Source organism: Stigmatopora nigra, chromosome 18 (genome assembly GCF_051989575.1).
Source record: "Stigmatopora nigra isolate UIUO_SnigA chromosome 18, RoL_Snig_1.1, whole genome shotgun sequence".
NCBI classification, from domain to species: Eukaryota; Metazoa; Chordata; class Actinopteri; order Syngnathiformes; family Syngnathidae; genus Stigmatopora; species Stigmatopora nigra.
In genome coordinates, this window is record NC_135525.1 from 10,622,780 (window position 1) to 10,648,559 (window position 25,780).

The 25,780-nt window shown below is 38.4% G+C and overlaps 2 protein-coding genes and 1 long non-coding RNA gene across 6 annotated transcripts in view; all 3 read right to left on the reverse strand.

Moving 5' to 3' along the window:
• Window positions 1–1,348: 1,348 nt before the first annotated feature.
• LOC144211226 (uncharacterized) lies at window positions 1,349–2,081 on the reverse strand. Its single transcript, XR_013329547.1, has 3 exons — window positions 1,938–2,081; window positions 1,627–1,712; window positions 1,349–1,465 (listed from the first exon to the last, which is right to left on the reverse strand). It is a non-coding gene; the product is annotated as an uncharacterized LOC144211226 (long non-coding RNA).
• A 1,744-nt stretch (window positions 2,082–3,825) lies between these two features.
• hs3st3b1b (heparan sulfate (glucosamine) 3-O-sulfotransferase 3B1b) lies at window positions 3,826–13,451 on the reverse strand. Its single transcript, XM_077738619.1, has 2 exons — window positions 12,533–13,451; window positions 3,826–5,746 (listed from the first exon to the last, which is right to left on the reverse strand). Exons 1-2 carry the CDS (start codon window positions 13,021–13,023, stop codon window positions 5,128–5,130), a joined length of 1,110 nt encoding a protein of 369 aa, XP_077594745.1. The 5' UTR covers window positions 13,024–13,451; the 3' UTR covers window positions 3,826–5,127.
• A 1,143-nt stretch (window positions 13,452–14,594) lies between these two features.
• cox10 (cytochrome c oxidase assembly factor heme A:farnesyltransferase COX10) overlaps window positions 14,595–25,780 on the reverse strand; it is a 30,553-nt gene continuing 19,367 nt past the window's right edge. For 3 of the 4 annotated variants that reach the window (XM_077738614.1, XM_077738615.1, XM_077738616.1), the window contains 3 exons: window positions 18,139–18,209; window positions 16,921–17,153; window positions 15,761–16,351 (listed from right to left, as the gene is read on the reverse strand). In XM_077738614.1, the coding sequence (XP_077594740.1) occupies window positions 15,954–16,351; window positions 16,921–17,153; window positions 18,139–18,209 (702 nt within the window). In that variant the 3' untranslated portion in view covers window positions 15,761–15,953. Of the gene's footprint in view, window positions 14,692–14,875; window positions 15,027–15,760; window positions 16,352–16,920; window positions 17,154–18,138; window positions 18,210–25,780 lie in introns of those variants that run through there. The other variant, XM_077738617.1, reaches the window with a different exon arrangement.

Consider the following 25,780-nt stretch of genomic DNA (forward strand, 5'->3'; position numbering starts at 1 on the left):
GAGTCCACACCATCAAGGAACATTTCAAGTGGCACTTGAACGTAAACAAACAAACACGCCCGAGTATTACATGGCAAGGTTTTTTGCTTAAACTCTTACAAAAGCCTATTAAAGATAATATTCAGTTTTACTGTAGCATTTTCCCTTCCTTGGGACACTAATTAATTGGTAAACAGTGTCGGTTTGTAGCATCTGTTAGGCAATAAACATCTGTCGGCCATTTTAAACGTATTCTCTTTCATCCGAGTGGAACACCTGGGGTAAGGGGCGGGATTTATGAGCGCAAGTCAGATGGAGGGAGTGGCTTAAAACTTACCTTTTTCTTGGAACAAAAACATACCAGAAATGGATGAAGTATTTCAAGATAAAATGGTGTTTTGGGGGGAATTTTATAGTACAAGCAAAAATACTACAATGAATATTTAGTGTACAATATGAAAATAGGGTATAATTGATTGGAATTGAATTGAAAGACAAAAATAATGTATAATTAATTAATAAGGAGTAAATAGTCAATATAATATGTATTAAACATAGATAAGTAGTCAATATGAATAAGTGGGTGGCACAACTTTAGGGCCATATTTTAATTATTATTAGATATAATATTACTGCATATGCATTTTTCACATCAAAAATAAATATAAACCTACCTTAGTTGCGCAAGGGACTATTTTTATGTACAAAAATGTTTTTGTGGGCCATTTAAAAACACTAATATTATTTAGTATAAAAATATTCACTTACCGTTATGTAGTCAGTCGGATGCTTGTATTTGTTTTCCATTTATTTATTTGCAGTTTTGTTATTATTTGGCATAAATTATGCACATCATGAATCCTCATTTTCATCTTTTTGGAATATATAATATATATATCTGTCAGAAAAAGGGGAAATATGTTATCATCAAGTCATCCATTTAAATAAAATTGTCACTAAAATAAGATACATGTATTTTTTATACTTACTGTATAATCTGAAAATAAGGTATAATTAAATTGAATTGAATCAATTTGTCATTTTACATGTATAATGAGATAACTCAATAAATAAGGAATAAATAAACAACATAAGTAGTCAATATGAAATATTAGTCAATACTTATACTTATACAATAAGTATTCAGCATCAATAAGTAGTTAGCAAAACACTTGAGGGCCACAATGCAATTATTATTAACCTTCAATATTACTTTGTGTACTTTTATCACATCCAAAGGAAATAAAGTCTATTGTATAACCAACTAAAACAAAGCTGCCCACTTTTTTAGCAGAAATTACTATTTTTATGCAAAAAAATATTTTCCTGCACTGTTTAGAGACAGACATAAGTGTACTTTTACACTAAAATATCCACTTACCATCATGTAGTCAATGGAATGCTTGAGTTTGTTTATTTTTTTCCTTGTACTTGTAACTTTGTTATTGTTTGAAAAAATTCATGCACATCCATTTTTTGAAGATATCTGGCAAAAAAAGGGGAACATTTGCTATGTTATCATCATCATGAGTCATCAATTGAATTAGATCCCATGGTCAATTATTTATTCTATCATATTACTACTGTTTTCCGCTATTTCATCACTTTATATCGTTAAGGAAGTAGTCAAAATGAGGAAATACGTACCTTTTTTCGCCCAGATCTCCAAAACGATGTCCTTCATAGCAAGTCCGTTTATCCTCAATATTTCAACATAGTAATGCGATCTACAACTAGAAAGTGATGAACCATAATTACTGCAAGTTTAAGTAATGTTTTCTGTTCAAATAAATGCAAAGATGAGTCTTTAAACACAGTACTTTGTCTGAATTAGCGAAAATGTTTGTCTAGTATTACTCTGCGTCCGATAGTTGATGATATCACATAAAAAGATGCCGTTATCTTGTGGATCACCTGTTGCGATGAGTCTATAATTAGGCAGGAATAGTGTCACTTACTTTTTGTTGGAAGTTTGAGACTTTGTTTGTTGTTTTTCCTTGAAAATATCTTCTTTAACTTTCTTCTGGTTAACTTAAAATTCTCATAGCTGATCACGCACGTGTATGAATCGCCAATAGTCAAGTGCGTCATTGACGCGCAAGTGGATGACGTCACTGTGTATTGATTTTCAAAATAAGACTGTGATGCTCGAATACAACAAAATAAGATGCATTAGACAGTGAATTATTTAGTTCAGGGGCCGGGATGAAATGATAGTAGTACTAAGTATACACAGTCATTAAAAAAAGCTATTTTTTAATTAAATGTTAAATTTAGACTTAAGTACTGCACTTATAGGTAACTATTTGTACCTTTTCTCTTAGAATAATGTTGTTACATAACTGTACACTGTAATGTTTGCATTTTATCATTATTACCATACTAAATAATGTTTATCTTCCCCCAGACAAACTAAAAATGCACTACATCCCTTTTTAGGTGCATCAAATAAGCCCAAAATGTGGAATGTAAACACATCAGCAGTACACTGTATAAAAAAACACCCCCCAAAAAAGCATCATTGATCTATTAGTCATCTAACCAAGCTTGCGTGTGTCTCGCCCGCCCTTAAAAGACGCCAGCCAAGGCGACTAAATTATTAAAAGACCCCCCTCTCAATCCCCAACAACAGCCCCTCACCCTCCATCTTTTCTGCCATGTTGGCCACCATTACAACTACTCAGTGTTGTGCAATTTTGCGTGTTAAGATCTTGACGCTAATGCGATCAAACGCCAGATCGGGGGTCTCGACTTGTGAATCGGTGGGCTCGCGTGCCAAGCGATGCCAGGTGTCCATTCCCGTTCCTGAAGTGCTCGTATCCATAACAGCCTCGGGGGAGGTTGTCGTCACATCATCACATTTTGGTCCTTCACCGCCATGTTGTTTTGTTTCCCGGCCTTCCCCCCCTCTGTCGCCATATCTGTTGAATCAAGCGGAGGGTCGGCAGGTGCGAGTCGGGCGCTTTGTTTGTTTTCCTCGCATCTTTCAGCGCTACAGCTGGGCAATTATACAAGATTGTATACATCCGTGATGGGGTTTTTTCTCAGACAAGTGCTAATCCTGTTTATATTTTTGCTGTTTACATGTTTTTCTGTTGCATTTTTGCTGTGGCATTTTTGCTGTGGCATTATTGCTGTGACATTTTTCGTGTTGTAGTTTTGCTGTAGCATTTTTGCTGTGGCAATTTTGCTGTTGCATTATTGCTGTGACATTTTTCGTGTTGTAGTTTTGCTGTTGCATTTTTCTTGTTGTAGTTTTGCTGTTGCAGTTTTGCTGTTGCATTTTTCCTGTTGTATTTTTGCTGTGGCATTTTTGTTGTTGCATTTGTGCTGTTGAATTTTTGCTGTTGCATTATTGCTGTGGCATTTTTGCTGTGGCATTATTGCTGTGGCATTTTTTCTGGTGTATTTTTTCTGTTGCATTTTTGCTGTGGCATTATTGCTGTTGCATTATTGCTGTTGCATTATTGCTGTTGCATTATTGCTGTGCCATTTTTCGTGTTGTAGTTTTGCTGTTGCATTTTTCTTGTAGTTTTGCTGTTGCATTTTTCCTGTTGTATTTTTGCTGTGGCATTTTTGTTGTTGCATTTTTGCTGTGGCATTTTTGCTGTTGCGTTTTTTCTATTGACTTTTGTCTATGCAGCACAGTTGTTAAGTGGTCAATTTATTGGCCCCACAGTCCTGAAGTCGAGGGTTCAATCCCATGTTGGATCTCTTTATGAGGAGTTTGCATGTTTTCCCCAGGCTTTTCTCCAGGTACTCATCCCAAAATCAGGCATGCTAAGCTAACTGGCTAACTCTCTAAATTGCCCCTAAGTTAGTCCAAGAGACATCACAATATTTTGGCAAAATATATACTTATTTATTTCTTCATACAAAGAAATATTATGAATGTTTAGTATTTAATTGTCTAGAAACAGCCATTGACTTTCACTCTTTACATGATGTGTAAAATTCACACCGTCCCAAAACAAGAATAAGTCTTTAGCGCCATCTTGTCACATGTGTTGATGTAGTAAGACAAAGTTAGGTTGAATAAAACTCAACCATATATAAACAGATGAGCTTGCCAGTGGACGGTCACTTTTTTTTTTTAATCTCATGTTTTGCATGATTGCGGCGGTCCCCGATGGGCCCCTCCCCCTTTTTCGAGAAACTCGAACCCGAACATGAGCAGCGTAAATGCTTCGTCAAACATTGCACCCAGAAAAAAAGCAACTTAACAGATCGTCAATGGAATTTGAGCATTTTAAGAGGCACAAAATCAGAGCATTTTTTTTTTTGCTACATTCAGGCCTCACGTTCTGCAAATGGACGGTCAAACAAAAAGCGCCAAATAACATAGCTCAAGCTCCCTTCTACATCAAAAAAATTCAAGTAAGAACAAAAAAATGGCGGTGACACAAGCATATGTACTGTAAATATTATTTTTTGACAGAAAAAGGCTTTTGCAAGTGAAGGATGGTTGGAAATAAGTCTTTAAATACAAATAGTAGTCCAATTGATACACGTTGCTATTCGGGAAGTTAGCATTAGCGGCTAGTTTCTATGAAAAAACAAATGCGATACTAGCAAAAACAACAATACCAGTGATACGACTGTTAGTAGAGATACTAGTGATAAAAATCGTTAGATGTTATTCTACGATCCGACGGAAACTAGTCACTAGTAGCTGTACTATGTATCATTAGTAGTGTTAGTTAGGATAGCAATGATGCTAACAAGACTTGGGCCACTGGCCAATTTAAATGCTAGTAGCGATACTAGCAAAAGAAACGATAGCATTTTTCGTGATTTTAACCAAAATGTGAGCATATCGTAAGCCGAATTTCGTACAATTTAGTCGTAACTTTTAAAAATTCAGCGCGAGGAATGTTTAACAACAAATAAAATAATAAAAAAACGGGTGAGCCGGGTGTTATGAACAAATCTGGTTAGGCAGCTTAGTGAATTAATTGCTTTGAAATAAAAATAAATTATTATAAAATAGATTTCTGTACATTTTACATATATATATATAGCAGTATCTCCACATTTCGCCGTTCAATGATCTGTGATTTGACAACAACGACAATAATAATAATAATAGTAATAATAATAAAAATACGAAGTTTTTTCCGTTTGTTTTTGTTGTCCCGCCCACCCACGTCAATCCCAGCCAAAGTTGTGAGCCGTCATCTGGTAGAACTTCATGTTAAAGGGCCGGTAGAAGTCTCTAAGGCGGCGTACTACTTGTGGACGAATATCCGGGTGTGTACGCCCTTTGGTTTTTCCCAGGCAGTGCGGTTTGCTACTACCCTCGGCCTTCTTAAGGCAAGGGAAGCCCTTGGTCTGGTTGAAGTAGAAATGTTTATCGGTGATGATCCGTTTGAGTCCTAAAAAGTCCTGGACTCGGCCTAGCTCGCCAGCCGGGTCGCTAATTAGCCTCTCACCGCTAACGAACAGGATTTGCTCCATGGGGAAGTACTGCAACCAGTTGTCCAGGTGTTTGGCGTAGATCCCGATCTGGATGGCACTCCACGATGTGTCAATCAAACCTGTGGTGGCGTTCTTAAAGGTTAGACTCTCAAAAGACGGGATGTCCGGTTTCTTGGATAATGTTTGGGTGTAGTCCGAGATGGCCCTAGTGACCGGGTCCCGTACTACTACGATTAGTTTGGTGTCCCGAGACATGGCGGAAATCCGGGCGGGTGCTTCTTTGGTGACAAAGTAACTGGGGGTTTTCTCCATGGTGATCTGGCCTTCCAAGGTCTTTGGCATCAGATCCCTGCCAGGAACACCAAAACAAAAATGAAGGTTAAGAAGTGTAATCAAGTAGATGGACTGAGTTGGCGATCGATGACTTTACTTAGCCGATTAGGGGAGTCAAAAAGTAATTAGTTGTCAGGTTAAACCGATTAGCTTTTGGCTTTTGTAAGATTCCCTTTGTAAAGATCGATTGGTGAAAGACTAACTTACCCTGAAAGTCAAGACATTTACCGTAAATGCTAATTATAGCATTAGCTCTTGCTAGCATTATATAAGCACTTATATACATGTACATCTGTGTATGTATAATTGTACTTACATAGATATATTTCAGCAACACACTTATCTATTTATATATTTCTTCATGTTTTTATTTATTACCTTACTTATGACCTATTTGTCTAAAATGTCGTTTTCTGTGTCTGTATTCTCACCCTCTTACTACTGTGACAACAAAATTTCCCAAATACGTTATGAAGTTATCTAAACTAATCTCATCCAATCCACTTATAGGAGAACCCGAAAAATCTATTTTGTCTGCTTTGAAATGGTCACCCAAACTTATAAAAACCCAATTTTACGGATGTATGATAACCATTCAAGGACCTAAAAACCACCCAAACATTGATAATGATGGGAATTCTCATTGTTAAGGTATCAGCGAAATTCAGTTTTTTCAGAATTGATCATTACTTGTGCATTAAAAAACATTTTTTTTCTTCCAGATATATGAAAACCCACAATAAAAAGCAAAATAAAACATTCCCTTGATTTTACAGAGGGATTTGTCTATATCTTGTTCTTTTTTTAGTGCGACGCTAGCATTGGAAATGTCAAACGAAAAAGTTTAATCCCACTCGAACTTGAGTTAGCGATTATGCTGATCCGAGCGGAGCGAATCCCTCAAGCCTCGGCGCTCGCACAAGCGTCAAACAATCGGACGCTTGAATGGTAAAACAGTTCAAAAAAAAACCAAATTCCACAAGAAGAGGCCCCCTCCTGCCAATAAAACAAAAAAAATCTTCACCCCTGACTTCCTTGTGTTGCCAGAAAAGCTCGGAAAAAGAGCGGGCGGACTTTGGCTCTTGGACAAAACAATGGCTATTCTCCTCCCTTGTGATTTATGAGCCGATGCTCTTAAAAGACGCTGTCACTCGGCTCTTGTGTTTCTTTTACCGCCTTTTCAAAGCGCCTCCATTGTGCGTAGCGGCGAAAAAAGGTCTCAGGCGCTTATCAAAAACCCGGAGAGACCTTTCAAGAGGGTAACGCTTGGACTGGAACGCCCGAAAAAGGGCCGGTTGTAGAAGTGGGGTAAAAAGTTGGGGTAAGAAACTAAAAACTATGCTTTTGTGAATGCGAGGCCGTCACCCTCGCCACCCAGCGCGAACCAGGTTGAGATAAACAGAGGGGAAATGGGTTATTTTGGTCTGACGTCGTCCTGTGGCGTTTGATTGGCCGATAATAGAGCGCCGTGGGTCGTCTTGTGTTTGATACAAAAGGTTGCCGCTTGGGTTTGGATGGGCAAAGATTTTGAATGTCAAATCGTGGATGGTTTTTGTTGGATTTGAATGAAGGCAAATAAGAAAGCAAGAAAGGGAAGGATGATACTTTGTTTTGTTTGTTTTTCATGACGTAAGACTGGAATTCAAATTTACCTGACAAGCCACATTGATATATTATAGGCATTATGTTCCCATATTTTACTACAAATTCTTGTATTAAAACTTCCTATTGTGCAATTTACCAATAAATTATATTAAATAACTTTATTTATCTCGTATTTGGGAGATTTTGATGTCACAGTAGCAAGAGGGTGAGAATACAGACACAGAAAAATACATTTTAAACATAAAAAAATAGGTAACACATAAGTTAATTCATAAACAAGTGTTGCTGAAATACCTCTACCTCTACCTATGCCTAACTCTATACCTAACCTTATACCTAACCCTATACCTAACCCTATACCTATACCTAACCCTATAACTAATCCTATACCTATACATAATCCTATACCTATACATAATCCTATACCTATACATAATCCTATACATATACCTGTACATATACCTACACATATACAGAATGTCTCAAGAAAATGTACTCACTTTTAGAATAAAATGTACTCACTAAAGGTTTTCTGGTCATTCTAAAAGTGAGTACATTATTTGAGACACCCTGTACATATACATATTTCTTCTTAAGAGAACCATCCATGTCAAGAACCTACACCTGAATGGATCACATATAAGAAGACGGGTGGTCTATTAACACCCAAAGTGGGATCCAAAAAGCCAGTGGAGCGCCACTCCACATTGATGGCGGCCTCCATTGATGGCCAAGGTTTCCCGGAGGTTTCCCGACGGCAAAGTGACGTCTCTCAAGAGGAGAAGGAGGAAACCAGCGCTGAAAGGCAGCCTTTCTTCTCAAGGGCCTCTCAACCTCATCCAGATCCTTCACATTAACATGGAGTGGGAGACACAAAGATCTTTTTTTTGACTGCTCAAGGACCCTTTAAGTATGTTAAACGGCAGGCGATTGTTGATAGACGTGTCGGGCATGTGCTCACGTTTGAAAGGGGAACGTTCGTCGGGCTTTTAAGAGTCGACGTGGGCGTCCATTTCGGGGAGTTTTATCGCGTGCGTTCGCCATCGTTGAAGTCTTCTGCTGTATATTTTATAAAGTGACACTTAGGCACAAAAAAACGCAAGCTAGGCAGCAGGCGCCTTCATATAAAAGCCTTCGTAAATCCAAAGCGCAAAAATGCTAATTCGAAAAAACTAGCTAGCACAGGGGTGGGCAAACATTGACTTTAAAAGTTTGAAAGATGGGCGGGGTCAGCACAAGATACAAAACTTGCATTTGTGTTTTTTTAATTGCCTATTAAGGGGATATTTCAAAATAAAATACTAAATAAGCCCCCAAAATTCATTTTGTTTAGTTGCAGTCTACTCAAATTTATAAATAAAATCTGCATTAGTGTATTGAGTAATATGAACAAAATTTTTATAACCATGGGACAGTGTTAATAGCTAAATTGTCTGCCTTACAACTCCAAAGTTCCCAGTTCGAATCCCAGCTATGACTTTTTTTTAGTAGTTTGCAGTTTCAGCCAGTGCAAAAAAGGTAAGGAATACTAGTTAAGGAAATGCATTACATTTTTGAGGGATTTCCTAACTTAAGTCACTCATTAGCAAACTAAAAATTCATAACCTGAAACTTTCAAACCAAAACTGATTCAACAAAAGTACTTACAACTTGAATCATCTCATTATTCAACTTCTGGATGCAGTGTCAGCGTATACATTTTACAGCGTCACGGTGTGAGATTAAAAAAAATAAATAAATACATTAAAAAAAAAACTGACTGTCATGGAAGGAAAGGTTTAGCTTGGCGATAGCTATCGGCGGAAGCCACAAAAGCGGTGAGTCGTGCAGAGGTGCTGCAGGTGACTGTGTGTGTGCACGGTGTGTTAGCGTAGTGTGTTCCTGACAGCTGACATGCACCACGAGACAGGAGACAGGAGACGCCTTGATCTCGCTGCAGTGAAGATGAATAAAAGATGAAAAAACACATGGCACCTCACCCCCTATACCACACACACACACATAGAGGAAGCACACTGGGGGTCGAGGCTGCTTTGTTTTGCACCGACCGGAACTATCGGTAGACAGGTGGCCAACAATAGTTTTTTTTTTTCTCCCTGTTGACTTTTGTCTTCTTTTGGTCTTTTATGTGGGAATTTTAGGAGAAATATTTTGTGTGAGGATAAGTAGGGGGTGGAGCCGAGAGAGAATTGTTGGGATGTTAAAAAGGTATATTTTTGGGAAAATTGGTGTTTAATAAATAAAATATTGAGTTTACACAATTGGAGAAGGTGAAGAAATTATATCTATTAGGATCTGACAGCTGGTTCTGACCTCCAGAAAAAAATTCAACTGTATACTTTGTACGGTTTGGACAAACGTAGCGAGAGAAGCTTAACATACACACATAAATCACCCTTTATAAGGAGTATAGATTACTTTAATGCTCTAATGGACAGAACCAGTCTGAGTCTATGACAAAGTGAGCATGCTGAACCAGAAAGCCGGCCGGTTTGCTGTTGATGAAGGCTACCTGCTTGTTGTTAGCAAGCCAAGCGGTGTATTCCGGGTCTTCTAATGAGCTCTGCGCTTTTACCGCCCGGCTAATGTAAACCTCAGGAGAGCCTCGGTAAGCATCTCCCGGAGGCGGTCGCCCTTTTCCCGCAGCCTAATGGCCACCTCTGGGACAACAAGGGTGGCGTTACCGCCATACCACTCACGTTCAACACTTGATCTTCTTCTGGAGAATGATCCCCGCCATTGTTGATGTTCATTAGCAACTTAACGCATGTTTGTTTACCACTAGCAAGTGACTGTTTACTACAGCGACGATCTGGTTAAAAAATGTTAATTTGCAAGGAAGGTAGCCCCAAATTTTGATTAAGTTTGTGCTAACGCGAGTGTGTGCCAAAATGTCCCGATCAGTGTGGGATCTGGGGCTCAAGAGGGGTCCCCTGTTTTGACAATTAACCACTTGTAATGGCAGCTTAGGCAGCAGGAAGGGAGGAAGGGGGGTATGGAGCTGACCAAAGAGGGCTTTAGGGGGGCACACTTCTGGTCAGCCAGGCCCACGGGGAGCGTCAGTCCACATTGGATGGGTCAAGCGTGACATGCACACTGGAGGACTGTGAATTTGAGGGACCCCGGACTTGGGAGAAGGGACTGTGGGGGGGTTTTAAGGGGAGGGGACTAACCTGTGGAACTGTTTAACAATATACATGATGGTATTGCAGTTTTTATCTGGTACTGGGTCAACTTCAGGTCTGTTGAAGTTTAGGCTAACATGTTTTTTGGGCTATTCAAGCTAGTGATGCTTCGATCCAATTGGATCGTTGAAGAATGTGGGTATTTTTGAAGGATTTTGTCACAATATTGGCTTCGGTTCAGGTAGCCTTGTGTGTTTTTAGTAACTTTTTACCACGTTATTCTGGCATGTTTCCGGACCGACGGCCTCGGTGTTGGCAAAATGGCGCCGCGGGAATAAGCGTGACGTTTTGGCGCTTTTGGGAAACGCTACAATTGTCAACAAAAGAATCCGCCGGCCTTTTTTTGGGGAGGGGACGGGGAAGGAAGGAAGGTCACGGCCGGCAGACAGTGGATGGGGGTCACCTGCCAGGAAACTAAAGTGCACCCCGCCGAGGATGAATAAAGGACTGAGCAGCCATCCAGGACTGTCCCGGATGCAGGACGGGGGACGGCAAAGAAGGGGGAGGTGCCCTTTGGGATTTTGGGACAAAAACGTCCCACTAAGTTTCAAACCATTATTTTTTCCCCCTCTCTTAACATTAGTTAAACTATTTGTGGACTAATTCCACTTTAATGTTGATAAGTAAGTACTCTATATGGGCTTCATATTACTCAACTGGTACTTAAAATACATGTTTTTAAAAGAACATAATAAAAAAAATAAAGCTTTCAGTTGTCCTGGTGAACTTTTAATTAAATTTGTCAGTTTTTAAAACAGCTGTGTTGGCCCAATTAAGATGACTATAACTAAATGCAGAGTAATGATAACCTATCAATAAGTTATTTTGCTTAGCAATAGCATGCTAAAGCTAGCAGGCCACACAGTGCAATCCCGCCAACAGGTGCAAAATGGAAGCACAGAACAAATGCAGCCTGCTTTGCATGCAGTTGATCACGGAGGGACGGCAGCCGATTTACAGGACAAGGCCAATCAGGGTTTTGCGTCTACTTTGTGCACAAACGGGTTGGGTTTTAAGCAAATTCCAGCGCCACCTGTGGATTAATGTACACTAACCAGCACATATAAACAATTATTCTGCAATTAAACTCTCATATATATTTTGTAGGTTTAAGGATACTTTTGCACAGGCTGAAAATGCAAATTACTTAAAAAAAGTCATAGCTGGGATTCGAACCGTGAACTTTGGAGTTGTGAGGCAGAAAATTTAGCAACTAACACTGTGTAATAAAGTAGCATGGTTAAAATAATTTTGTTTACATTGCACACTACACTAATGCAGACTTAATACTTGAATATGAGTAGATTGCAATTAAACTTTGAATTTTAGGGGTTTATTTTTGGTTTCTTGTTAATAAAGTGTCAACTACAAAAAAGGAGAACTCTATCTACAAAAAATATATATTGTGTAAGTGTAAATAATTAGCCATCCAAATAAGAACAATTTTCATATTTGGAAACAATTGGAAAATTATAATTACAGTTGAATAAATAGCTTATTTTCAAAGCAAAATGCTTATTTAATCCAAAACTCTTACAAGAAACCAAAAATCCTGCGAGTGTTTTGCAGAAAAGCAAGCAGAGAAACTGCAGTGTTGCGCGGCGTCCAACAGAGATCAGTGCACACTGCACCAGGAGAAAAAAAATGCATTTTGTGCGCATGTAATAAAGTATATTTTATACATTAAGTGGGCACTGTATTTCAAAGTTAAACAGTAAAGCAATCATAATAATGAGTAGTTAACTAAGTGTAGAATTTGGTAAATACTTGAAGAAAATCTCTTGCAACAAACTTGGCAAAAACTGAATTTCAATTGTCATAAAAGTAATTTAATTTGCATTAAGCGAAAACTGTGTTAAAATAGTGTATGAAAATTACATTGAGGTTAATACTTGTTAAAATGGTAAAACTGTCCCAAATAGTTAGTTTTTCAAATTCACTATAAAACAGTAAAAGATCCATAAACATTCTATTTTAGTTTCAAGAAAAAAAAACCCTTAAAAAAGTCTCACCTGTACCACTCCAAGCCATTGTCATAGTTGCGGTCGAAAAAGTGCGGTTCAGCCCCCACGGCCCTAATGTCCGGATGCACCCGCAAGAACTCGAGCAGCGCACGGGTGCCTCCCTTCTTCACTCCGATGATAATAGCCTGCGGCAGCTTCTTGCTCCCGGCGCCGTTGGAGAAACTCGACAGTGCGCTTGGCTCCGACGCCCGGGGGGACTCGGGCTCGTCACTGAGTAGCAAGTCCCTGGAAGCGACTCCGCGGACGGCTACCGGCTCCTCGTAGTAGTCCACGTCTTCCCACCGGAGCCCGGAAAGCACGTCGGGGGGAGCGCTCGCTTCTTTCGAACGCTCGATCAACACTCCCGTGGAGCATGGACCCACGCACGAGTATACCAAAAAAAGCCAGATAACAAGCATGATGCTAAGAAGGAGCGTTTTCTTCTTAACGGAGCCGGGGAAGCGGCGACACGGGCTAAAACGCGACGGACTATATTCCATAAACCTCCCCGCTCACAGGCATGTCCCAACGGGGCATGTCGCCTCCCGTCACTCCGCTAATCCTCCAGGCAGAACGGTGCTCATGGCTCTCACCTGAAAAAACGACTTAAAGCAAGGGAAAAGTCTCACGAAAAAGATTTAGGAGAATAAATCCAATAGTTGAGGCTCATTGGGAGAGTTTATCAGGCATCTTGTTGAGGTTGAAATTGTTTTTTTTTTTTGAAGGGAAGGTTAGAGGCTGGGTTGTGCGTGTTTACTGGGCAGGTTCACCTCTCATGGCAGTAGTTGGACTTAGTGCACGGAGCTTTATAAGGCAGAGGGGGAGTGTTTGACAGGATCAGTGGCCAATCACGTTTCTCGCATGGATTGGTCTTGAAAGGAGGAAAAGGAGAGCCAATGAGAGGAAAGGGGGGCGTGGCATGAGACGGGCTGTCCTCAAACGGGCAAAAAGAGGAGACAAGATTTATTTAAAAAGGCAATAAAAGTTGTTAGTAAGAATTTAGTAAGTACATATATAACATTCTTACCTTTTGTAGTATTGTACATTGTATAAGAAAATAGTTTTGGAAGTTAGTGTTTTTGTTTTTTAGTTTAGTGTAACATTCTTTATCCCAATGGAATAAACCCAATTTAAAATTGATGTCACTTTAGTATAATTTATTCAGTTAAAACTATTAATTTGATGTCAAACTAATTGTAATGTGTGGGAATTAACTGGTTTTGAAATCTAGTGTTGAAATTAATTTGTTTTATTCTTTAATCTTAATCCATACAGATTACGGATTAAGACGACTGCATAAAACAAATTAATTATAGTTTAATGTGTATTCACTTTAGAATTAAATGTTATTCATTGTATGTGTGTGTACAGAAAGAGTAAAATTGTATATATATATAGATATATATGCAGTACATGCGCAAGTTATAATTTCTATCTATTTAATTTTTAAATTAGAATCTTGGATATTATCTTTTTTCAACCATTTTATTTGTATTGGACAATTAGTTATAGTTTACCTATAAAGCATTAGATATATAAAATCCCAAATTAAGTAACTTCAAATAAATAAGAAAAACTGTCAAAAAAAAATACTTTAGCGTCTTTTTGAAACAATGACAAACATGAGTAAATTAATACATAAAATAAAACTATTTCTATGTGCATGTTGATCTTTAAAGTCAGCGTAAAGAATAGCGACAGATCATTTAAATACCAATCCTCAGAGAAATGCATAAATATTTTAACACAAAAACATAACTTAATCAATTTGATATTGCAGTCTTAAAACAAAGTTAAATATTGCTAAATGGTAAGTACTCTATACAATATAGTATTATTTCCCCCATTGCCCATGTAAATCCTAAACCGCATTTTCAACCCAGAATTTCTATTAACATTAAAAAAAAGTTTTCTTGAAATTAGCCTAAAACAAATCAAATAACATTGACATTATTCAATTCAAATTTAGTTTTTGTCTGCCCTCTGGGGATTCTAAAAAGTTTTAAAAAACATTATTTTACCATTTTACTCTCAAAGAATTAACACCCACAGAGCAATTTGGTTAAAAATATAAAATTAACATCTATGTAACGTTCAAAAATCTGACATCTGAAAACATTGCACATTTGAAACTCCAATTTAACTAATTCCAATTGTCAAAAGTCAACCTAAAACAAAACAAAAAGAAAAACAAGTAAATCAAAATAACAAAAAGACAAGCTCCTTAAAATCTTATACCCAATAATCATATTTTAACAATACCCCTTTTGTGTATATACAATTTATATATAAACATAACATCACTAAAACTATACTAATAAAAAAAAACTTACCAGGCCTCATTTAACTTACACTATTTCCTCCACGGTTCCATTTTAATGTGATGGGCGTTATAGATTATCAAATATTTTACGATTCCTTGTTTCTCCACGGGATGCTAACATTCCAATTAGCATGTGGCCCATAAAAGCCAACTTAAGAGTGTGTATATTATGTTCCATCCCTATGAAAATAAGAAAATACACTTTAGCGTTTAAACCAACCGTTTGCATTTGACAATTTCGTCTTGGTACGAAAAACAGCTGGCTCGCTCTCGGATAAAAAAACGTGGATCCAATCCCCGGCCGGGCGCTTTTTACGAGGACGCCGCGGTTCCAAGCGGCCTTGGACCAAATCCCTGGGACAACTCTTGGGGTGAGCGCCCCCAAACACTCCCCGTAACCACATCCGAACTCTAACCTTTTATGGACGGCGATAGCGATGTAACCAAACACCAAAAAGTAGGTCTGAAGGGGAAGAAAGGGGCGCTCGTGGTGACCAACAGGTGTCCGGGGGGCTAGTAGTAGTGTTGTTGTTAAATTGGGATTATTAAAAACAAAAAAATAAAAATTAGAAGGGAGGGTTGATATTTGAAGAACTACAGTAGTCCCTCGATTATTGCGTTTTCTCTTATTGTGAATTTACGTCCTTTTAAATCAATCATTGTTATTTTTTAATCAAGTTGTCTGTGTATTTAGTTCAAAAATAATTTTGTCAAATTAAAAAATATATTTAAAAAAAAGCTCAAATAATTATTGTTTTAGATCTATAAAAAAATGAATATTCAGTTCCTTAAAATCCATTAATAAAAATAAAAAACCTAAATATTATATCTAAAACTGTTGACATTAATGCGGCCCACAATTTTTGAGGGATTACCGTACTTGTTTTGCTACATATCAAAAAAAACATTCCATATTTACCGTTGGATTTAGTTTATTGTTTTTAATGAACTTCACAAGACGAAACAAGGTTCATCATGATATAATAACATCAACTATTCTCTGTACAGTTTTCACTAAGTGTTGATTTTTACAAATACAGTAAAGTGATAGGCCTTTAAAACGTGTATGTATATGTAAAATGTATATGTCCGTCACACCCGATAGTGTTAGCTATCGCTAGCTTCACCGCTATCGAGGGGCTTCTTGCAAGTTAGCGCGAGTAGGAGGAGCATGGGCAGATGCCATAGGCTGCAAAAAAACAATTTGCGGGCGCTACTGCGGTCACCTTGCCGGTAGAACCGGAAGGCCAAGAGCGTGATGTACGCGTTGATGGGCAGCGACACTAGCGGGAAGGTCCAAGTGGTGACACCCAACGCGGGCGCGGAGGCGGCCAGGCCTAGCAAGGCGGCGCTATGCCGTAGGGCGACCCGTCGGCACATGGCCGGGTGTGTTACCGACATCATGCGGTAGCCACCGCGGGAGTAGTCCTCCCTCAGGTTCCAGCTGAGGGCGTTGAAGTGCGGGAACTGCCAGCTGTAGAGAAAGCCGCCCAAAACCAGCGCCCCTAAGAGCAGGAAGAGGCGGAGCTTATCGTTTGATCGAAGGCTACCGACTGTCCCGCTAGAAAATATTTGCATCGGAGATTAAAAAAAAATGGCTAAATTGTAGTTGCTGTAATCTCCCATGTGTGAAGTACTACCACTTTTGTCCACTGGGGGCGCCAAAATCACCCAAAACTGAAACTTGGTGTTGCTTAAACATTCTGGTCTTCTTAAAAACTATCGCTAATGGACACTTTACCATTTTTTTCTTTTAAATGATCAAAATTGACCAAAATCTGACTATTTTTTAACAAAATTTTTGCTGCCATTAGCACTTCACATTAAATTTGATGCAATACCACTTTTCTCCACTGAGCTCACCAAAAATCCCCCAAAACTAAAACTTTGTGTTGCTTAAACATTCCAGTAAGGTACTGTCTCTTCAAAAACTATTGCTAATTGACACTTACCCATTTTTTTCTTTTAAATGATCCAAATTGACCAAAATCTGACTACTTTTAAACAGAAAGATGTTTGCTGCCGTTAGGTTTTCACATTAAATTTCATGTTGCACAAGAGTATGATGGCGTACCTGGATCCAGGCATCCGGTAGCAGCCGTCCAACCCATGACGGGCGGTATGGCGCCTACCACAGCACCAGCCCAGGTGTTGGCGATGGTGAGCCTTTTGAGCGGTGTGTAGCAACATGTGTACAGCACAATGTTAAGGGCGCCCAGGAAGCCCGTCAGGGGGTTGATGGCGCAGGTCAATAGCGCCACACCCGGCACGCCACACGCCAGTGCGAAGGTGACGGCGTGGAGAGGGCTAAAGATGATGATAATGGAGAAAAAAAATGGTGTCAGGCAAAATTTAACGACAATAGTCAGTAAAAATGCCGTTTTGTGCATGTCAAGTCTAATTTATGCGCATATAAGCCGTACCCAGGATCCAGACATAATATTTTTAGTGACAAATATGGCGTAAATGCAAGAAAATACTGTAGAACTGATTAACATCTTCGATCAAACAATGTTGCTTTGTTGTTAAAAAATAAAAAACTTTTTTTAAATGGTGGCAGATGCATTGAAGTAATTAGTGTTGTTTTATGTGGCCTGAGTGAAGTAAGGCGGGTGTGGAGAAATAGGCTTCAGGGAAAGAACCCGGAACAAATTACAGCTTGAGGTTGCTTTGATGAAGATATCAGGTGATTAATGTTGAAAAAAAAAGCTTTTGGTAGCAGGCCGGAAACCACCGAGGACTCAGGACATCAGGACTTGGTTTAACTTTATCATACAGAGTCTTGGGGATGGTTCAGAGTTACTTGGGCTGTTGTATAAAGAGCAAAAAATCCCATGCTAATTTTGTCTTCACGCGTTCATGTTGTTTTTAGTGAAAACCAGAAGTGCCGCAAGGTCAGTTTGAAGCAAAGTTTCCAGTGCCAAAGGAAAGATTCTGCTAATTCTGTGTCGAGTAAGTTTTTTGCAGGGCTAAAAAGAGCAAATTTGTGGCTACTGACAAAATTATTACTGCCTTTTTGGTTTCTTGTTTATACTGCAAAAAGAGCCGAATTACCATTGGCTTGAATTGACATCAGTTCTCTGATCGTTATATTTACAATGTAGCCAAAAAAACTACCATTTTCCATTCAGTTGATGCCAATGCCACTTTTAAACAAACGTTGGGAAGCAAAAACTTCAATTTGCAATGTTTTTTTCATCTTTCACCACAATGCAAGCATTTTTACAGTACAATAAAGTCACATTTGGCGTAGATTGGTCGCTAAATGAAGGGTAAAAGCTAAGGAATGTACCTGATCTGTCCTCGGACAAGTGGACGGTTCTTGGTTCGGTTCATGTTGGAGTCAAATGGTACTTCAAAGTACTGCGAAAAGACAAAAATCCAAATTACATGAAGTTCACAAACGTAACATGTTTTTTTACACAATACAAGGTCTCTACTGAACAAAATTGTGAGCAGTCGGAGTATTCATTCCTTTGAAGAACCCTTGAAAAAGTCCAGAATCCTCCAAATTAATAGTTTCGTAATTTACATCATCTATTAAAACTTCCCAAAATACGACAACTTTAATACCAGCTGTCTACTACATGTTTATGGGTACTTTGATCAAAAATAGTAGAAGACTTCCAGTGTCATCTTAGGGGTTTAAGATCTTAAGACTTTTTTGTTATCAATAGCCACGCCTACCAAATTTCAACCTGTGCTGTTAAACGGGTCTTCTGAGGCAAATTTTCCAAAATTTTAAAGGAGTAACAGAGCACTTAGCGCTCACCCTACACTCAAGTTTTAAATGGGTGTTGGTGGTAGGTGAAGGCGGTTGGGTGGGAGGTGATGTTGGTGATGTGTTCGAGTCTTGTGGGATCCAACTCTGTGGAAAAATGACTTATACTCCCATTTTATGGTCCGCTCTGGAGAATGCTTCAAAGTACTCCCTTGAGATTGGCAATGTGTGACTAAAACACAAACACATGGGAAGCTTAAATACAGGAACTAGCTATAGCATGTGCGTCTCCATATGTTTGTATATGTGTGTGTGCTTTGCTCATACAGGGCCTGGACTAATGAAGAAAACAGATCAAGTGTGAATATGTTGTTTAAAAAATGACTTTTCGGTGAAAACGACGAACCAGACGATTGGAATCAGGGAGGGTACGATGGGGAAATTGGCAGAGAGTTGGACGATGCTCGGAATGTAGGAGGACCACCGCAGCTATGGCGGAAATGGCGGGTGCGCTGAAATACATGGCACACCCACCATGGTGGCGCTTTCAATGTTCTGCTTCAAGAGTTTGGAGTGCACAGCTGCGTTTAAGCGGCCGTGGGACCTGGAAGTCGGGGTGGAGGTGTTAATTCTATTTCCTGGGTCAGGAAATGCGTCGGGAGAGAAAGATCTAAGTGGAGAGGCAATGAAGTCGGCCTTATGCGGGACATATGGTGAATTGTTCGTCTTGTGGATAAATGTGTAGATGTACCTCACTATCATCCACTGTTGTTGGTCTTTTCTAATGATTGTTTAATATTGTTCTCGTTGTATTTAGTCCTTGAAGCTGGTCGAGATCATCTGGTTCGCATCAGCTGTTTCTGCCACTTTTTGTGTGTGACAACATTGAAAAATTTGCTCTATTTGCCTGTTGAAAATTTCAATTTCAATAACATAAGAGATACTTTTCTAGTGCAAATATAAATATGTAGTATAATGTTTAAGTTTTTTCCCAATATACCCAAGTATTATTTTGTTGTTATTATATATGAATATATATGTTTCAGCAATACACATGTATATATTAACTTATTTATTACCCATTTATTTATGTCTAAAATGTCTTTTTCTGTGTCTGTATTCTCACCCTCTTGCTCCTATGACAATGAAATTTCCCAAATACGATATGAATAAAGTTATCTAACCTAAAACAAAAAATGAATACATTCGTTTTAAAGTCTTAATCATTCTTTTACCTATTAGCGTTCCCCTGAAAAAAATCAGGGATGGGGATCCTACTTAAAATGCTACAAAAAGAATTGCATTGTATATAAACTATCAAAAGTGGCATCATCAAACGCACTGTAGCTATTCTCTTAAGAAACACACCCACCCCAACACGTGCAAGACAAGCATAAGGACAATCACGTCACGAACGGAGACAGAAAACAGACGAGTTGGGAAGTTAAAAGAAGATCAGAAGATCCTTTGAGCTATTACAGCTGAACGCCATCCAAGAGCAAAAGCTGAAGAGGTCCACTGATAACAGGCTGCATGACAGACAGCCTTTTCCTACACACACACTTGACACAAACTCTTTGAAGATAATACGGATGTTTTGGAAATGACCACAAGCTGGCGTCGCCAAACTTTAACTGGGGTGATGAGGAATCTGCTCACTTGACTTCCAAACTCTATGTGATGATATTTGATGAGGGTACTTTTGAAGAAAATGTACCAATGGAAACAGAGAAAAAGCTTTTGGGATAACGTCATTGTAGTCTTTGGTTATAGACAAAGCGTAAAACATTTATTAGGAGTCAATTCCAGAAGGATTTTCCATTTGGGACTCTTAAATGTGTCAATCCAGATCAGAACAGAGTGGGAATGTAACCACAGAAGACCAGATTGACTCGTAAACTTGGCAAAAGTCAGGCTAGTTAATTACAGCATAGCGTAACAATCCAAGCAGTGTATGGAAATGACATATTTGACACATAATTTGCCTTTCATCGTCTTTCAAAACAAAATGTCTGCCGTCTCAAAGGTTTTTTTGTTTACTAACAATAGCTTGTTGCTCAAGTTCGAAGACCCTTAGCGTGTTTACATGCCATGACATTTTATTTAGAACCTTTACCCAACATTTCTGACAAATGAACATCAAACAGGCAAAGTTTTAATTCAACACACACCAGGATTTCATGGTCAAATAGTGAGAGTATACTGTTGAAACCAGCTCTCAAAATTATATTCATGAGAGTTTAATATCTAAGAGAGAGAGTATAATATCTAAGTAGTGTTTAATATCCAAGTAGTGTTTAATTACTAAGTAGTGTTTAATATCCAAGTAGTGTTTAATATCTAAGTACTTTAATATCTGAGTACTGTTTAATATCTAAGTACTGTTGAAAACAGTAGATATTTAGATATTACACTCTCATGAATATAATTTTGAGAGCTGGTTTCAACAGTACTTAGATATTAAACGGTACTTAGATATTAAACACTACTTAGATATTAAACTCTCTCTCTCAGATATATAATATCCAAGTACATTTAACCGGCAACCAAACGTCCAGTCACGGGATTCCATACATTTTAAGATGCCTGATCTGTGTGTCACTAAAAGAAAAACTGATCTAGTCCGCCATCCCAAAGGGTCACTAAAATATAGTTATGAATCCAAAAGACTTACCTTGAAAAGAATCATTTTTGACAAATGCTTAGTAGCTCATTTTGAGACGCCAACTGTAAAAGCAGTTTTTGCACCATCTCCTGTCATCGGCTTCATTAACCATAAAACGCGTGGATAAATCATTGTGTCTGGACAGTCTTGCGCCGCATAAAAATAATTCCACGGGTGGATTTTTTCCTTTAAAGCCACCAAATTTGTCAGCAGAAATTACTACAACATTCGATCTGGTTCAGAGACGCCATCTCCACTTTATGATTAACAGTATAAAGTGCATTCCTGATTCTACAGTATCTGCATCCCCATTGGTTCATTTTCAATTTCTTAAATCTGTAAAGCAAGATACAGCTAAATTCTAAAATATTTTAACATTCAACTCTACTCTGAGACATTTGAGAGCGATTTAAACTGTATCTCGCTATCAATAATGTTCATTTCTATTAAAAACACATACAGTAGTCTAGAGAGTAATACTGTACGGGTCCAAACCAGACCAGAATAAGTACAATTTGGGTGTATTAATTTGTCTCCCTGGCAGAGCAAGCATGTTTGGGCTGGAGTGAAAAATTGAGCGCCTCAGCAGCATCAACTGTCGACTTTGCGCTTCCCAAAGACGCCAAACCACATTCCACTAATCCAGCCCAATAGTCCAAATGACAAGACATTCCACCAATATTTTTTTAAAAGTACTGTTTGTATTTCGACTGAATATCACAAGTTATGATTTAAAATCCGTCACAGTTATAATCCTCATGGTATTAAGTAAAACTTGCTAGTTTCCAAGTGTTTACTCTAGCGTTTTTGACGGCTAGACAGTGTAAAAAAGCATTAGTTATTCTTAAAAATGAACAACTCTGCTTCTTAAGTCTCACAAAATAAGCTATAGGCAAATCCTCATTAGATCATATTTCTTTTTATACTATATACTAAGTCATAACTCTTTAATGTGGGTTTCAACCTAGAAATGGTTAAAATTATGCAAGTTAGGACTCGGCCATTTTGCTAAACATGGTAATTTGAGGTTGAAATTAAGCTGTAATACGCAATAATCATGACTAAACTAATAAGGTAGGTAGTCATTTTTTTAATAGACATTGAAATTCAACTTTGTATGCCACCAAACTATTCTTAGTGCATTAGAACTGCCATAAGTAATGAAAAGACATGCTTTGTATGCGTAACAATCTCCGACATAATTTATTCCCCACGGTGGACACCATAACACAAAAATAGAAACTATTATTTTAAGCCTCACTCTTAAATCTTGCCTTTATGTGATTGACTACATGTAAAACAAAGCTCTCCTTGATCAAATTGAAAAAAATAAAAGAATAATGTTCCAAATTTAGCCATTTACGCCCTAAAAATCTCCATTTTCCCAGCTACATTTTCACCAATCAAACAGCCAATCCTGAGCAAACTTCGTATTAAAGCTCTGACTAACATGAGGATATTCAAGTACTTCACTCTCCTGCACTCTCACACTAAAAAACTGAGAGCAAGCCAGCTGAACTGATGCCAACGTCATTCCGCCAAGTGTCGCCGTGGCCAACATTGGCGGTCAAGAGGTCAGAAAATTTCAGATTTCGAGGAATTTCATCTAAAAAAAATTATCATCGTCCCCAAACTAAATAAATCTAAGACAACATACCCCTATCCAACTCAACCTATTCCTTTCAGACATGTCTAAATCACGGTGGGTGGCTATAGATACGCTATTCCAGTTACCTAGTTATTACCCAGTCGTGCAATTATTAGTTGGCCACATTTGTGAGATTAAGTGCCTACTTTTGTAGTCGGAAAAGGGACAGAATACGTATGAAAGACCACATATTAGCTTAGCAATAGAGGCATGTAGGCGGGCAGGTAATGACTGTTGAATTGCAGCCAAATGTGTGAGAACAGGAAGAAAAAAAAAGACCCCTAATTATGTCAGGTTGTATTTTTTTGCACATGGGAAGAGGTGAAAATGTAATGCATATGTAAATAAAGAAGGGGTAATTCTATAATTGGAGCATGACGAAAAGACGTGGTGATTATCAAGATGACCTAAACTCTTGGTGAAATTTATAGTGTGTCTGACACTGTGTTTTTGTTCTGCAGGAGGAGTTAAATAGATTTTTTTAAAGGCAGTACTGTAAGACAAGTTTGAACAAGATTGGAGCATGTAGAGACAAGCCAAAACTTTTTGTTCAAAGATTCGTTAGACTACACTAAGGTCCGACACCATAAAATAGCAAAGATTTCTAAAAAGAAATGGCATCATTAAACTAAATTGGCCATATATATATATTTTTTGGTTTATTGTTAAATATCTTATCATTCCTGATTCATGCAAAGGGTTAAAAACCAGAAATATCAAAATCGTTGACCTGTAAACATGTCGTTAGTTACTTTTTAATGTATAACATAAAACTAAATTCAAGCTATACACAATGCCTGTTAAAACTCTGACAAAGAGTACAAAGTACAACACTAATTTGGCATAAATCACCTGTATTGTTGCACAGACAGCAAGAACAAACACACCCCAATAAATTCCACTTGATTTCTGGGCATTTTTATACTTTCAACAGGAGGGAATGCGCAGTCAGGTTCGTCAATTTCAGGTCCAAGTTCTAGTATTTCCATTTCCAGACCAAATCTGAATATTTATTCAGTTAAATTGAACCTATTTATTCCCTCAGATTATTCTCTGCAATTTATTCAATACCTTTTACACTGAAAAGAAGAACAAACATAGTTTAAGTATGCTTTTTGTTATAAATAAACTGCAACAAATATTCCCCTTAAGCCTATCAACAGTATATACAGTACACACTTTTAAATTTACAGACTTGACACTACATTTTTGGCAGATCCTAAAAATTCCATTGTAAAAACAACCATATAAACAGCTACTACTTTCAATTGTTCACCCCTCAACACGTTGCCAAAGCTGTACAATTAACAGCCAACATACTCATATGCAAATGCAGTTAACTTTTTCTCTAACCGCAGGCAGGCGCTTGTTTGGCGGACGTAGTTTGTCTTTATCAGACAAATCCATCTGTCTGCCATCTGAAGCTGCGGGAGATTTTTGGGAGTACGAATGGACACCAGACAAAAAAGGCTTTAAATAAATTAAACCTAAAACAAGGCAGCCTCGTTAAAGATTCATCTGTGATGGGAGTGGGTCATCATGGGGGGGGTTTCTTCTTTGCGTGGCAATTAAAACAAATTTAAGGGCCTCTCCTTGTGTCCTCCCAAGTGGTGGCGTCAAAGGTGCCGGAGTCAAAGATCAGAGTGCTTTTGTTTCAGCTAAGCCTGAGGATAATGGCATCCTGAGTACAGCATCTGCGTTAAGGAAGCCAACGCTTCAGATTTGCCAAATGAGTCACGTGCTTGACCTTTACTTGCTCAATCCCCCTCCCAAACCCTATGTAGAGATGACAAATACCCCGCTAGAAGCAATACAATGGTTTGGGTATTGCCTTTTGGAGGAATCGGTGATGGATTGCAATCTACTTTTGCAAGTACTAAAACTAGATACAGGTTTCCACAATAATATGGTGGTCGGACGTTTGGTTGCCGGTCTTTTGGTGACAGAGAGTTTACTGTTGAAGCCAGCTCTCATAATTATATTCATGAGAGAGTTTAATATCTAAGAGAGGGAGTTTAATTTCTAAGTATTGTGTAATATGTAAGTACTGTTTAATATTTAGGTCCTGTTGAATATCTAAGTACTGTTTAATATCTAAGTGCTGTTGAAACCAGCTCTCAAAATTATATTCTTGAGTTTAATATCTAAATACTGTATTATTACTAGAAGTACTGTTGAAAACAATAGATATTTAGATATTAAACTCTCTCATGAATATAATTTTTAGAGCTGGTTTCAACAGTACTTAGATATTAAACAGTACTTGGATATTAAACTCTCTCTTAGATATTAAACTCTCTCTCTTAGGTATTAAACTCACTCTCATGAATATAATTTTGAGAGCTGGCTTCTACAGTAAACACTGTCACCATTTGTATTATTATGAGATGACCTTCGAGGCCAAAGATATTTCTGTTGTATAGACAAATCTTTGCCATGAAAAATAATCAAGACCTCCAATTTGGAAAACACACAGAACACGCTCTATTAGAACAACTCCCTAAGATGAGCCCTACCCCAAAAATGTAGACAAGCAGGAGGTTAAATAATGAATGCCTGAACAAGATGCAGTTTGGAGCGGAATGGGGGGTCACGGGGGGCTTGGCTCATGGCGGGAGGCGAACCCTCGCTCCAACGTGCCAGCCTCTCGGCAGGAGACGGCACTCGGACACAAAAGAAAACAGAAATGACACGACACGGGCTGGTTCTGACGCAAAGCAAACTCAGACTTGGTTTGGAATTGCGTGGCGGCGGGGTTGCCTTCACGCGTCCCCCCCACCCCGGGGGAGGTCTATTATCCGCCGGCTCCAAACTCTGGTACGACTCAATTATCCAATTAGTTGGCGTAGTTGCCAGACTGAAAGGTGACGACAGCCGGAACACCTGCGGCGGCTAAAACG

Bases quoted from the DNA above. Each gene is read 5' to 3' on its own strand.
- hs3st3b1b (XM_077738619.1), bottom strand. From the start codon at position 13,023: ATGGAATATAGTCCGTCGCGTTTTAGCCCGTGTCGCCGCTTCCCCGGC. The intron at 5,747-12,532 runs GTGAGACTTTTT...TGTTCCTGGCAG, and splicing joins AATGGCTTGGAGTGGTACAG to GGATCTGATGCCAAAGACCT.